General features: G+C 38.4%; 1 protein-coding gene across 11 annotated transcripts in view; it reads left to right on the plus strand.

Annotated features, from left to right (window-relative positions):
• The window catches only part of ARFGAP1 (ADP ribosylation factor GTPase activating protein 1), a 44,248-nt gene extending 33,412 nt beyond the window's left edge, over nt 1-10,836 (plus strand). For 8 of the 11 annotated variants that reach the window (XM_050918686.1, XM_050918685.1, XM_050918690.1 and 5 more), the window contains 6 exons: nt 1,581-1,613; nt 3,086-3,115; nt 4,694-4,750; nt 6,469-6,528; nt 8,647-8,723; nt 9,458-10,836. In XM_050918686.1, coding sequence (XP_050774643.1) covers nt 1,581-1,613; nt 3,086-3,115; nt 4,694-4,750; nt 6,469-6,528; nt 8,647-8,723; nt 9,458-9,815 — 615 coding nt within the window. In that variant the 3' untranslated portion in view covers nt 9,816-10,836. The remainder of the gene's footprint in view (nt 1-1,580; nt 1,614-3,085; nt 3,116-4,693; nt 4,751-6,468; nt 6,529-8,646; nt 8,724-9,457) is intronic. The other 3 variants (XM_050918692.1, XM_050918694.1, XM_050918693.1) reach the window with 2 other exon arrangements.
• The last annotated feature ends 4,821 nt before the right edge of the window (nt 10,837-15,657 follow it).

Consider the following 15,657-nt stretch of genomic DNA (forward strand, 5'->3'; position numbering starts at 1 on the left):
TCTAGCTCAGGAACCAATCCATGCAACAAACCTCGATGCCAACTCTGCCCACATATCTACACCAGCGACACCATCACAGGACCTAATCAGATCAGCCACACCATCACTGGTTCATTCACCTGCACATCCACCAATGTAATATACGCCATCATATGCCAGCAATGCCCCTCTGCTATGTACTTTGGCCAAACTGGACAGTCTCTACGGAAAAGGATAAATGGACACAAATCAGACATTAGGAATGGCAATATACAAAAACCTGTAGGAGAACACTTCAACCTCCCTGGCCACACTATTGCAGACCTTAAGGTGGCCATCCTGCAGCAAAAAAACTTCAGGACCAGACTTCAAAGAGAAACCGCTGAGCTTCAGTTCATCTGCAAATTTGACACCATCAGCTCCGGATTGAACAAAGACTGTGAATGGCTTGCCAACTACAGAACCATTCTCTCCTCTCTTGGTTTTCACACCTCAACTGCTAGAACAGGGCCTCATCCTCCCTGATTGAACTGACCTCGTTATCTCTAGCTTGCTTGCTAGCATACATATACTGCCCCTGGAAATTTCCACCACATGCATCTGAAGAAGTGGGTATTCACCCACGAAAGCTCATGCTCCAAAACATCTGTTAGTCTATAAGGTGCCACAGGATTCTTTGCTGCCTTATCTAGTGCCAACAACTCTTGACAAACCACCCCACACCACACCACAGTTTGTGCCCTTCTCATCTGCTTTAGACCTCCCATTCCTATGGATTCATGAGAATTTCATATTTTGGACATTGCTCCTACTTCCTGTATTTTCCACATATTTACTTTTGGATATGCGTATACAGTTTTGGTGAGGCATTTCTGTAAATAATTGGAGCACTGCACATAAAAATCAAGAGAAAGATAATTAACGTTTATTTACCATTCTTTGTTTAAAGGAGTTTTGTTTTCTGGGGCAATGGTGTGGATTAGTGCTAAGTCAAGTTAGTGTTTTCTGCAGAAATTTCACACTGAGCTGCATATTGTCGATTTGGTCAGTTGCTTTATGTTTCAGTTTTTTAGTTCAGTAGATTTACACTGAGCTATAAAGTCAGACTGATTTACTTAGCACATCAGGGAAAGATGCCGGTGAAGTGTCTAGAATTCTGAGTTGTCAGAGTGGAGTTTCTGTCAATACTAGGCTACTGTGTTTCCCCTGTCTTTATGCCCCCTTTTGGCAAATGGTTTTATCAGTCTGGGGGATTATATAAGTAGCTATCAACTTATTATTAGAGCTAGTCAATATTTCAACATTTTAAAATAAAAAATGAGGGGGGAGAGTGTTTTTGTGAAAATGCTTCTTTTAAAAAAAAAAAATCCAGTTTTTGTTTGCTTCTGTAGACAGTTGATACCTTCATAGAAGGATGGAAGGAGTGTACTTTCTTTAAAGCTAACCATGTTCTAAGAAATAGTGTGTGAAATCGTGGACGCCATTGAAGTCAATTTCCCATTGGTTTCAGCTGGGATCAGGATTTCACTCACCATGTCTGTTTGTTAGGGAGAAAAAAATCAAGTTGATCTAAACAAACAATTTTATTTTCTGTTTTACAGGCTACCAAATTTGGATCTCAAGCAACTCAAAAGGTGATTAAAACAAGTAGCTCTGTGTCATTTACAGTAATCGGGCTTATTAGGAATCCCTACCAATTCTCTTTATATCAGTAGTACGAGAAGTCTTGGATCTGGTCCTTATGAAACCATGGTGTGTATCCTTAGTGCTGCATATTTGCATCTGTATAATTATACACTAGGATATTGTCTCTTAAAAACTACATGTTAGATTTTACTCCCACAAGGATTGTGACATTTTTATAGTACGCATAAATAATAGGTGTAGTTATTTGCTATTGAAATTAAACAGTTGAATGAATGAATGATTTGATGCCATACAGTATTGTTGTGATTGTGTTTTTGAGAAACTTAAGGATGGTTTCTCCTTAAAATATATACTTCTAATTTTTGTGAGTCATCTGTAAGTAGGTGTTTTAATAGAATGCACATGCTCATTCCGTTGCATGAATTGAAAATAGCACATTGAATAATATTGTTGAATTAAGATGATTGTGTTTAAACAGGCAACAATTTCAAATGTACACATTTCGTTTTTATACTAAAATTAAAGTGAGGACAGTCAGACCTAAATTGCCTACAGCTCTGACATAAACATAGTCTGTTTATGTAGAACATTATTGAAAATCCCAAGCCGGAAAGCAAAAATCTGGCTTTACTCCTTGAATTACCCAAGGAATATGATTAAGTGCCAAAATCTAAATGTTATGTTTTGGGTTGGAAGGGGATTATCTACAGTACATGAAAGAGTACAGTACATGAAAGAGTCTTGCTCTTGAACTGTGATTCATGTGTGTACAGCATTAGCCTGAGCTACATGGGACATTGATCAAAACAGGGTTGGAAAATCATGGGAAGGCTTGATGGTCCGCAGGGAGTTACAGGTGCTGGTATGTCACTGTCTCACATTATAGGCTAACATTATGTGTTTTTTGAAGGATTAACAAAGAAAACGTCACTCAGAAGTACTTCAACTTTGAACCCTAGCTAAAAGCCATAAGATATTTATTGCGTGGCTTGAATGAGAAAAGTTTAGTGTTATGGAGGTCTTCCTCTACATATAATTTTCCATTTTGAAACCTTTTCTTTATATACTGTTACATTTTAGTGTGGGTGTACATCTTTTTATAATATAGAGAACTAAATGTAGAAGCTCATCAGATCTACTGACAAGCACTTTAGCAGATTGTTCTTCTTCAACCATATTAATGATAGCTCAAATTTGTTAATTAACAACCTGATCTGTTGCTTTATAGCACACATTTAGAATCTGGCTTACGCTGAACTGTGGCGGCCATGTATTTTGTAATTAAGTTTAGCTACTGGACATGAAACAGACTTCTGCTCATTATTTCTCTTGTCAGTAGACCCTGGAATTGGAAAAGGATCATGCTACTTAATTTGCCGGAAAAGTGCTTCAATTTTTTTGCTAAAAGCTGCTTCTTCTACCTTCCTTGCTCTCTTTCTCTTGTGCTGTCTGGGTAAAGTTTTGGGGCTACAAGCAGCAGCCAGAGCCGGTAAAGCACTCACGTACATTCACGTGCATGGGCGCTTTTTGTCACTGTTTGTGCTGAATATGTGTGTTTGCTCTTGCGCTGTCTTTTTATTTCCTCTTTTTAAGTCAGTCATTTTTTTAATAGTGTTGTGTGCATCATTCTGTAATGTCTCTTCAAGCCTATTTAAAATAGGTTAAATTAGTAAAAAAGAGCCAGTTCTGCCCTCTGGTATGTTAGAGAACATTCTGTACTGTGAGCTATGCTACTTGCAAACGTTAGTCATGTCAGTTTTTCCTTCTGCATGTGGAATTCAAGAATAATGTATATACAGAATAGCTTAGCCCCACAGAAGGAATATAGTGTTTGTTGTACTGGATCACACCATAGGTCTATCAAGTTTGATTTCCTGTCTTTCACAGTGGCCGATATCCAATGTTTCAAAAGAAGACAAAACCGTGTCACCCACTGCCCCTTTCTCTAGCCATCTGCAAAATTGTACAGCCCTGTTACTGTACAAAAGGGTCCTCTCTGGTATCTGCAGTGATCCATTACCCCCTTAAGCAGCATATTTGATGTTCTTTGATCACTAACTGTAGTTAATTATACCTTTTAATGACAATAAATTGGACAATGTCTGAGTTAATAGGCATAAAATAGGCTGATTCAAATTCTGTGGGGATTTTTGTGTTTTGGGTTTTTTGCAAATATTTGTTTATAAAGAGAATGAATGGCAGCAGCTTAGCACATAAGCAGCTCTTCAAGAACTAATCAGTGTAGTGTACTTGTCACCCAATGGTTGATTAAAGATTGTTTTATTATGGACTGTGAGAAAAGGAATAATTTTAACAGTTATGAAAAACTCCAAGTGACTCTGTCCTTTTAATATTGTCCTGCCAAAATCATTTGTGACTTCCTCACTCTTACAGTATGGATTTGTATGCTGTAAATGTCCTCTCTAAAGTACAGCAGCCTTATGCATCTATCCTAGATATAATTACAGTTTTCCTCCTAGAATGTCTGCACATCTCAGCGGAGAGAGAAGCTTAAGCTATAAAATAGTTTAATCATCCTTTCACATGGGTATGACTTGGTGTATTGCCTAGAAACAGGGAATTGGTTATTAATAGATGACATTGCCTGTGCCACAGGAAGAGAGTATTTTATTATGAAAGAATTAATATGAAAAGGCTTGTGTCTGCCGATTAATCCCATTAACAAGAACATGTAAAGAAGGGTACATTTCTCAGAGTTTTTCAAAATATTTGCTAAAGCTCATGGCTTAGCAAGAGGCCTGCCTTCTGGGCTGTTGCTGGTTGAAAGGTTGTGCCAGTTCAAGGACAGACCTTTCTTGGGCTGTGGGAACTTTCAGCAGCCTTTATTGCCTTTTATCTGTGTTTTCTTTTTCTTGTAGCACTTTCTCTGTAGTGTTGCATTGTGTGTGCTTTTAGCTCAATATGTTGCTTGTATGAGGCAAAGCTTAAGGCTTTTCTGTCCTATGTTCTTTGAGTCTCCTGCAGGCTAGTTTCTTGGCAGTGAATGTTGGCAGTATTTTATGAACGAAAATATAACTGACTTTACTTTTGTTTTGCTTTTAAATAGGCATCAGAGTTAGGTCAGAGTTTAAATGAAAATGTTCTCAAACCTGCACAGGAAAAGGTAACTTTGGAAACGAGTAAATTTACTTACAGAGTATTTTTGTATTACCTAGGAAGTCATTTTGTTTTTTACTGCCACAAGTAGTTAGTTAGTTGACAGCATGTTCAGTTATTTTCCATATCCTGACCCAGTAGCAGAGGGAAAATGCTAAATAATTCAATATTAATATTACCAAAGAAATGTTCAAGTGGCAAAATTGTCCTCGTTTTGATGGGCTTCATGTCCAAATCAATCCTGAGAGATCCTCATTTTCTCTTGCTGGTTCTCTGTCCCATGAGATGCCCTGTTACAGCCCTCTTCCTTCATGGGATGGAAGAGTGGCTGGAGCTCCATTCAGAGTCCCTCATGGCACCTCTTAATTGGCTAGAGAGGTCAGTGATAAGCAAATATTTTGATTAGTAATATTACCTTAGTGAGTTTAATTTCATAGTAGTCACGTTTCTGACTGCTGGTACTGTTCCCTTTCAAATAAGCATCTTGAAGGCATATCAGAGCATCCACAGCTACATAAGGGTTCATATATTCTGATCAGTAATGTGGTTTCTAACTGATTGCAGATAGTTTTCAAAAGAAATATGATGTTCTTGATTTTTTGTTTAGCTCCTTGTTTTAATCAGTTAATCTCAAGGATTATCTGTATTCATAAAACAGAATTTTTGTTTCATGGGGAACATAGTACCAGCACTAGTTTCATGTCAGATTTGGAAAAAAATAAGCCTATCACCCAAGTAAATCAGTCCTCTTGTATCACATACTCATTACATTTGTCTTTTTTTATATGGAGTTTTCCACTCTCTGTGATCCTGAATCATTTCCAGAATAGAATCTTTTTACAGAAATGAATCTTCTTATCAAGATTTTCGTTTTGGTAGATATTCGTTTTGGTAAATTCTGTATAGATGCAAATAGGGTAATTTATAATACAAGGTATATTGCAACCAGTACATTTTCTTAGGGTGCTTTTCCTGTTGCTCACTTCCATATCTTGGAAGACTACTGTAGTGAAGGATGTTGCACACTAGCTAAGGTAAATAATGGCAAACTGCCCTTGGGCAATGCTTTGTTAGTTTATTCTAAATAAAATTATCTTCTAGATATTCTAGATCTTCTACATAACTGACAGCAAGCGGTGACAGTCTGGCCCATGTGTAACTATATTAGGTCACTTGTACGCTTTTGTATTGGGATGATTGTTTTACGCCAGCTGAGAAACTAAATTCCAGTGTGCTCCAAATGACCAGGAGGCAAGGATATTAAGGCTTTTGTAAGGTTTCCAGTAGATCTGTGTAAATGCTAAAAACATCTTCTTGGAACCCATTCTTATAGGTGCCTTTTTTTCAGTCTCTCCAGAATACCATTTTATGCAGTAAAACATATTCTTTATAAATGGCCATGCAGTAAGTTTTTGGTTGTTTTTTATCTGTGGGGGTGTTTTTCCCGTCACCACTCTTCCCCCCGTTCTCAAGTTTCCTGTAATAGTGCCAATCCAAAGCCCAAATAAGTCAATGGAAAGAGTCCCACTAACTGTAAAGAGATGAGGATCAGCCCATTAGTAGCAGCAGACTTCATATATTTTCTTAACCTCATTGTCTTTGAGTCAAATATATTTTAGCTTGTTTTTAACTTTTGTCCTTAGCTGTTATCACAAGTTGTCCTGTTTGTAAGCTGTAGACACCATTTTGTTTCATCACTAACTGCGCACATTTTGATTCATCTAGGTGAAAGAGGGAAAAATGCTTGATGAGTTCTCCATGGGGGTATCTCATCTGGCCACCAAGGTACGAAGGGGCCTGCCTACCCATTAGGAGGCCAAATACTAAGCCAGTCTCCATATTCTTTCATGTGCACAGGTCACAGAAACACAAGTGATAAGTGTCTTATAAAACAAAATCCCTAAGATGTGTTAGTTTCTGCCTTTTGCTATTTATCTGTTCTCAATACAAGTAATCTGAGAAAGAGACATTTTAAACACAAAATTGCTTATACAATTGACATAATAAAATAGCTTGATACGCAGACAGATTGTGAGTGTAAATAGCTACAGGTACATTAACCAGATCTTAGTAGCATCTGAATGATGCTTACACTGACAGCGAAATGTAGACGTGTAATAGAATCAGTGACCCAAATGCTTGACAGTAAATGTGTGCTAAAGAATATGGAGACAGCTTAAATACAATATGTACACTTATTAACTTTATTAATGTGTGTACCTTTTTCCCATTATGCTGACATTGCTTGGTAATGTGGTAAGTGCTCCCTGCTACTGCTCGTTTCAGGACACTTGCAACATTTTTATAACACGCTGTTTCAGTAATTTGCACAGCATTGCCTAGTGCTTTTGATGTCCTAACTGTTGTGGGCAGTTAAAGTCAGTATTGGAAGTCATAGTGCCAGGAGTTTTTCCTGTTTGAAAGGATGGGAATGATGGAATGCTTCAACAAAAAAGTGAATTAATGTCTTGTCTATTTTGCTCAAAGCTTGGCAGTTTGCCCCATCATACATAGAGCTCCAACTGGTGTATTTGGATCTCAGAATAGTGCTCATTATTGATGCCATTTCATGGGTTGTGCTTATGATCTCAGCATAACAGAAGGAAAATGTGTTTTGGAATTCCTCCAACAGTAACATTCAAGAAATTAACTTTTGGCCTGTCCATGTGAGCACTAAAATGAAATTGCTTTTGGAAACAGTTGGTAAAACCACTTAAGTATATTTACACTATTGCTGTGTGAATAAAGTGAGACCCTGCAGCAGATCCGGAACTTAGTTAAACATTGCTGGTTTTGGATTAACTCTGGATTTACATCAGGGTAATTGAGATCAGAATGTGGCTCCTAGTTTGTGGTAATTTTGATGAATCACATTCAGAATTGCTTAGCATGCAAGCACTGTTCTATAGCTATATTTGGTTTAAAACTTGTTTAGCATGGACACAAGCCTTGTTAAACCATTATGAAATAGAATACTGTTTAAAAGTTCTAGACAGGGCTTCATAATCTAAGGATATCAAGTTAGGTCTGTTCCAGTATTTTCTCGCTTATGAAGATCTTTATGTAGCTCTAGCCATGTACCTAGTTTCTTATACCTGTTTATTAATGTATGTTACTAAATTTCCATCAGCTCCCTGACTTTTATTCTTGCTGATTTAGAAAATCTACAGTGAAACAGATTGGCGAGTGTCTGGCTAGCTCCCCAACTATTGACCAGAATGGCTAGAGATTCATGCAAAACTGGTGCTTCACCACTTTTCTGGGGGCACACCATTCATGCACAAAAGTGGACATACCAAGTTTGAGTCTGGGGCTAAAAACACAGGGTCTGAGTCGCCCAGTACTTTATGCTGCCATTCACACTAGTGCAAAGTAGATGGAAAATATTACCATTCTGAACTGGTGGTGGTTGACATCACAAAATCCATCACAGTGGAGAATCAGGTGACCCTTCCTGCTCCGAGCAATCCCAACATTTTCATCAGAAAATTCGAAGGCAAAAGTCAAAAGCTGTCACTATCAACAGTCAAGTGGAAAAAAATAAGCCCTGGTTGTCTGTCCAATTTTTTTGTTAATTGCTCACTTGTTAAGCACTGTCCAGTCAATGTGTTTCTTTCATGGACCTTGCAAAATCATCATGAAAGCTTAATAGCCTAGATATAACAATGACTTGCTATGATGATGACAAAAGAGAGCCTATTTTAATTGCCATACTTGCCTCCCGAGTGGGTGAGCCGAACTTTGTGAGGCTGCTTTAAATATGTCTTCATATGCACAAAGATGTGTTCTGTGGTGGTGCATTATGGATTTTAGGTAGCAGTCTTTATTAGAACAAATGTGTGAGCTCAGTCCAAATATGTGGTAATTCATTAAGTGTGAAATAACCTTGTTCTTTTTTTCCAGGTTCAGGGGGTTGGCAGTAAGGGATGGCGGGATGTCACCACTTTCTTTTCCAGCAAATCAGATGATCTTTCTGAAAGGTACTATCTTTTTTTTGTTTTGTTTTTTTTCTTCTCTCTAAAATACATGGATTCATAAAGTATGTCAAGATATACCCCGTGTTTTCCCTATAATATAAAAGTATCAGGGGAAACTCTTTTCCTCAGCAATACTAGTGTCTTTAATTTTAGTAGGAAGAAACATATTTTTCTTTCATCAAATCTTCACTAGTTTTCAAAAGTAATAAATACCATTTAATATAATAAACAGGTAATACTGGGCACACAAATACGATTTAATTTAATTTAGCTGGTCATCAGCCCTGGGTATTGCACTGAGACCAAAATAGCTCTGAATGTAACTTTTTTTAATTCATACCAATTCAGATGGGATACATCTTGTTTTATATTTTCAAGGTGATTACCCAAACCAGCAAAATCTGGAAATTAAAACCCAAAGCAGACTCCATTTTAAATATATTCATTCAAGTTCCTCTGCCTTGCTCATCTTTGTCATCTCCAAATTGCTTTGAGCAAAGGGTACTGGCACTTTTGTTTTCTCTATTCTTGTTGATTAATGTCTCAGCTGTAAAATTAAATGCAGAAATACCATTTTTTTCCCTGCAGAAATACCTAATTTATAAGGTGATGACAGACAAGCTTAGTAGGAGCTGGGGGTGAAGGTTTAGCTTAAGCAGATTTATTAATTCAGTAATGTGAGATGAGTGGTACAAAAGCTGATATTTTCCCCCACCTCTGTTCTTTTTGCTTTAAAGACCACCTGAGGGAGACAGCTATCAGAACAGCGGAGGAGAGGGCTACCAGAACAATGCTGTAGATCAAAGCTTCTGGGAAACCTTTGGCAACTCAGACCCACCCAAGGCTCATAAATCCCCAAGCAGTGACAGCTGGACCTACGTGGACAATTCCACAGAGAAAAAGAGCTCAGATAGCTGGGACGTCTGGGGTTCGGGGACGGTCTCCAACAACAAGAACAGTAACAGCGACAGCTGGGAAAACTGGGAGACCAACTGGGAAAATGCTGGAGGGAAGAGCAAGACCAAAAAATCCCCCAAGAAAATGACAAAAGTGTCTTCAGCAGCTGATGATGGGTGGGATAACCAGAACTGGTAGGCCTCTGTAATCCTGCTTTGCATGGCGAAGGAAGGAGTCCATGCTCTCTGAGAGAAGTTTCACACACAACTGGATTAACGTGGTTGTCCTTGTCGACCTGTTACCCTGTGCTTCCCCTTCATTCTCCTTTCTTCTGTTCCAGTTTAGAAAAACAAATAGTATCTCAGTCTCATCATGACCATATGAAGATATGGCTCTGCCATCGTAAGGGATAGTAATAAATATATTCTCACCATAGCGCTATTGGAGCTGGGTATGCTAACTTCTTAAAATGAGAACTCAAGAGGAACAAGTCAGTGCAAGCATGTTTTCATGGCACAATACTGCATGTGTAGTTTCTTAGGATTGCCCCTCCAGTATTCCTAACTTCTAATGAAGTTCTAGAGAACATCTGGGGTGGGGTGATGCAGAGAAAGGAGGAGATAGCCAGCAATTGAGTGTGTGAACTGCAGTTGAATAAGTACCAGTTTAAATGCCTCTCTCTACTGCTGGGACTGCATTAAATCTGGCAGTTAAAAATAGCCGTTAAGACACTTTTTATTGAAGCTGTATTTTTAAACTTTGCAAGGTTTGAGAACTTTTTTTAAACCTTTTTTTCTTATAGAGAGAATTCCTAGATGAAGGGGAAAAAAACCCAAAACACAAACTAGAGCTAGATGATAATTAGTATGTAACTCACCATTTTGTCAAGCTGACCATATAAGAGTGTTCAGAATGGCACCACTTCTTGCCCTTTGATTTAGGGATGCGTACACAGTGCAGATTTTCTGCAGGTGTATCATGCAGAGTGATAGTATTTTTCCCTTTTAACAATGAAGAAGTGTCTTCCTCTCTTTAGCTTTCTTCCTTCCAGATTCCTAATTTCACCTGCTATGTTTTTATTAACATGAAACCTTCCTCCTCTGCTGCTTGATCTTTTATCAGCATGTGTTGAGCACAACAGCAATGAAACTTTGGGAAAATCTAGCGACAGTAAAACAAAATTGGAGAAGAGAGGGAAAATAAAAAATTGTTAAAGATAGAGACAATCTAATTTTGATGTATAGATGAATAGAACTCAAATTCAGCAGATTGATTAATCTTCTCTTCAATTTGTCAAATAGAAACAATTCTATAATTGTTTAAGCCACCTTTTCCTCCACAATTTCCCTAATACCTTTTATATAAAAAAACAAACAAACAAAAAAAACTCAGACTCTAGTCAGGTCTGAGCTTTGATTATTTTTTTTACCTGCTTTTCATGATTTATAAACCCATAATCTTTGAATGTGGAAAACTAAAATAGAGGAATTCAGATATTTCCTTTAACGAAGGTGTCTTATGTTAAGTATCTGCTGTGAATGGGATGTAGATCTATTTTTTTATTGTTACTGTGGTGTAATGTCATAAATATACAATATAAGTGAATATTGTAGTTAGAAGTCACTTGAAAACTTCAAATCATGGTGCCATTGGATAATACTTCAGATATTAGTGTGGATTTCTGAACCATGGATATTTGTGAACCTTTTGAGAGTAAGAATATCTTTGTATTGACAAGCTGACCAAATGATAGCTGATGCTGATCGTTTGATAAGTTTTCTGTCTCAGCTAGTGCTCAGTTTCTGTCATTCACCATGGAGAAGGTTCAAATTTAACCGGATATTGGCCATAAATTAACTGTCTTCAGCAGCCAGAAAAAAAAAAATACTGAATTACCCAGAAGTATTAATGGTTTCTTGATTTATAGTCTAAGTAGTAATCTCTGTGTTTATATTATGGAGAAATTTTGATCTTGCAGGATTGTTTATTGTATTTCTATCACTGTAGTCTTTCTGATTATCAGCTGACTATTTTTCTGATCTGTTTTATCTCCACTTCCATGCTGCTCCCCCATCCTTTATCTCAATGGTTTTCTCTTGATTTAGTACCCTTTCAGTAACCTTTTGATGGTATGTTGAGACCCACACCTAACCAGAGTACTTCACGCAATGCTAGTAATTATCCAGAGCTTGCTTGTGCCAGAATAATGCAAGGCTTTGTGTGTCACGCTAAAGAATCCTAGTTGCTGAATGACCCTTTTTAAAATGGCAGCAGCACTGCAAGATCTAAGACGCCGATGCTTCTTGTGGTAGTGGCACCATTTTCAAGAACATTTACGGCCAGAATCCATATGAGTGGTTTTACTGGAATTTCTTCTTCCGATTCAGAGATCTTGTTGTCATGGCTTGACTGCATGTTAAACATGTAACAATTCTTGTATTTTATGCATACACTTCTGTTACTTGCTCTTCCTTTCACTTGTCTGCTGCCCAGTTTGAAACTAATGCATGTACTTTGAAGGCCATGCTATGTAATTTGTATGTGAAGTGGTATTGCCCAGTCCTTGACTAGCAATTATCTTTTGTGAAGTATTGCAGTAGTCGTGACAGCAAAATGCACCTGATTAGCTGGGTTGCCTGACTTCTGAAGTTGTTTGTCTAAAATGATGTGAAGCTGATTCAGCTTCCTGTGTTCTATTTTATTACTGTCTCTTTTCACCAGCTTCCTGAAATAGCTTTCTGTAATAGGTTGAGCGATCTATCTAAATAATTTGATGTGCATATACTATTGTCCCTATTCTCCCCACTTTTGTGGTTTGCCTAATAGGGAATTGTTTACATCACACTTGCAGCTAAGATTGGCTCAACATAGTTTTTAGGTCTATACTTGAACATAGTGAAAATCAGAGCCCTGACTGAGTAGAACTTCGTAACGGTGGTCTTCTTCCAGTCCAGGAGACAGTGAAGGAATAGCTTCCTCCTTTGCACTGTTGTGGGGAGACTTAACGTACCCTTATGCTTCCAGAGTGATATTGTAGGGTGGTTAAAAAGAAGCATTGTGATGGAAGATACGGATGGAACAGTAAAACTGGGCCTGTTGCTCAATCCAAGTGCATGCATTTCCCATTCATTTTAGCACCACTGAATCAAAAATGAATTGTTTGCTCATCGAAATCCAGATGGTGTAGCATGTCTTTGAGTAGAGGTGAGAGGAGGATGAAACTAGGGCATTTCCTTTGGCCAATATTTATTCTCTTTGGTTTTAGTTTATTAGCAGCCATTTGAAAGCTGTTCAGTCAGAGGAGGGCAGTATCAAAGCCCAGTTCTCAGTGGAAATGTTTTCTTATCCTAGAAAACACCCTCACAGCTGGCACTGTTGTATTCGTGAGACGTACCAGTAACTGAATGGTGGCACCTCAGCTGCGTAGATGTAGCCCAGCTCTGAGTTTGAGACACATTCCCAGGGTATGCAGGCCTGTAGTGCCCCAGTATGCTGTGCCTATTTTGTGGATAAGCAGGACTTCTGTTTTCAGAACTGTCTTGCACCTTTCACTAGCATGAATTTTTTTTTTTTAAATGAAGGGGAGATGGACACTAGGGAAATGGTGATTGGGGAAGTTTTCTATCTGATAGTGCATCTCCCAGGTTAGCCTTTCCAGTGTTTCAGTCTCCATTTCATTTAAACTGATGGATCTCATCAATGGCATATTTACAGCACAGAACTTCTAGGGCATTCAAACTCAGTGCTGTTTGCAAAGGAGCAAAACATCTTAATTCTTGGTGTTCCCAAACCAGAAACTGGATCTTTTGCTTCTAGCATTTAAGATTTTGAAATGTTGCTTTCATTTTGTCTTGAAGCCTGTCACTGGTTACTAAATTTCAAGAAATCTTTGTCCAGCTCTCCTTAATTCTTGATCTATACGATAATGCTGCTGCTTTTTTCCCGCTCCAAACATTGTAACATTCCACAGGTAAATAATGTATTTCAGTGTAATAATCTGTGCAATAATTTAACAAGTATGAGTGAAACCTCCTTTGTATTCTGATCCAGGAAATAAGATTTAAAGATGCAGTGCCCCTTCTTGAGGTCAAAATAGCAATCAACAAAAGTATGTCAGTATCCATGTTGCCTTTGTAAGTGATCTGATTTTAAAATCCCTGGCCAAGGAGGGTTTGTGCAATCTAGAGCTGAAATAGAAGTCAAGAAGTGGAATCTAATGCCCATTACTAGAGTGTTGGATTGTAATGGCCTACAGTGACCACTTCTGGAGCCATTTTTGTGCCAGCAGAAGTTTGGTAAATGCGGGGGTACTGTATCTTTAATTTTCCTTATGTGTTATGTGACGTTAACAGGAATGGCAATTTCAGTGAACAATATGTTCTATGGAGTGGTACTGGACTTAAGCTGCAGTGTCCTCTTTTACAAGAGCATTACAATAAAGCAAAGAGTAATGGAATAGAGCGGTGTCAATCTCCTGAAGGGACTACACTTAATTTTAAAAGCCTAGGAAATACCATCCCCTCTGTGTGGGCCTCTCTTTTTGTCTTCAGTACAGTGAAACCTGATTTAAATGATCACTTACAGGATATACAAAATAGGTTGTTTAATAGAGGTGGTCTTGCTAACAAAGTGAAGTGGATTGTTACTCAAAGAAACAGATATTGTGGGGGTAATCTAAAGATAGGATAGCATCCTAAGAAGGATGGTATCTTTTACTACAGTATCAATATGAAAATGGGGAACAGCATAGTGGCATACATACCTCATCCCCTCACATGGAATCCTAGGGCAGCTAAGTGGTGTCATTTATGTCCTTGTGTAGTTGGGATCACACATTCTTGACTGGAGGTTAGTGACTGTAACATGAGCTCACCTGGGCAGTGGCTGGGTTTAAAGATGGTGGTAAAGGAGGGAGGAAATTGGGATGGAGTGTCAAGGGGGAGGGGAGCAGCTATCATATAAAGATTCATGTTTAACCATAAATTTGATGCAAGACCTCCAACACTAAATCCTCCTTTTTAAAGTTTATTTGTTTTAGGACCAGTTTTGGAGAACATTTCACATGTGGTCTCAGTCCTTTATTTAAAGGTGAACTATTAAGTAGAAATGAACAGTGAGTTAAGCACAGATTTATGTGCTCAGCGATCTCACTAACCAGGCCGCAGGAGCATCTGCCATAGAAATAACATAGAACGTTTGCTTCTATGAAATCCGCTATTTGGTTAATGCAGGATTTCAGAGAATCATGGATGTGATGAATACCTGAACTGGGTTTGATTTTATACATTATGTGAATCTTGCCTCTTCAGGAGAGTTCATAAATGGTCTGAGACTGACCCCTAAAAATGTACAGATCTTTAAATGTTACCTCTTTTTGATCAGTCAGGACTGAATCCTTCTTGCCTTGTTCACACAAGTAGTTTTATTGACCTAGAGGGCTGTGTCTACACGAGGGAAGCAAACTTGGTAATTGAACTTGTGCTGGACTAAGTGTCACCTGTGCCATGGGTCCATTTGACTCGGGCCATTTGATTTAAGGTTTGTCTCCTGTCGCCATTTGAGTACTGCTACACAGTTGCCTACCAAATTACATTAGTGTAGACAAGGCCTTAGCTAGGATTCCTCTGAGTAAAGTGAGCAGGGAATCTATTTGACCATCAGCTTCGAAGACCAACCACTCAGCAGCATACAAAAGCACCATGGAAAGGCTTAACAGGTTGCACCATGTATTTGGAATGTCCAAGGAACTTACACACACAGTAAGAGCTGAGCAGGGAGCACCATTCACAACAGAGGTGGATTGAATAGCACCACCTAGTGGTTCACCAACCATTTGATTTTAAGGATTTCAAAAGCATCTACGGTTTGTGCATTCTGAGGCTTTCGACATTAGGCAGTTGGGCATGCTGAATAAATGGCAGATAATGCCAAAAGCCATTGACTGTACATTTGGGGTTCTTTGCACACATGCTATAACTGCATTAATGATACTTTATTAAAATGAGCCTTGGCCTCTGAGAGGTGCTTGCCAGTGATCCAT

Source organism: Gopherus flavomarginatus, chromosome 11 (genome assembly GCF_025201925.1).
Source record: "Gopherus flavomarginatus isolate rGopFla2 chromosome 11, rGopFla2.mat.asm, whole genome shotgun sequence".
In the NCBI taxonomy this organism is placed as follows: Eukaryota; Metazoa; Chordata; order Testudines; family Testudinidae; genus Gopherus; species Gopherus flavomarginatus.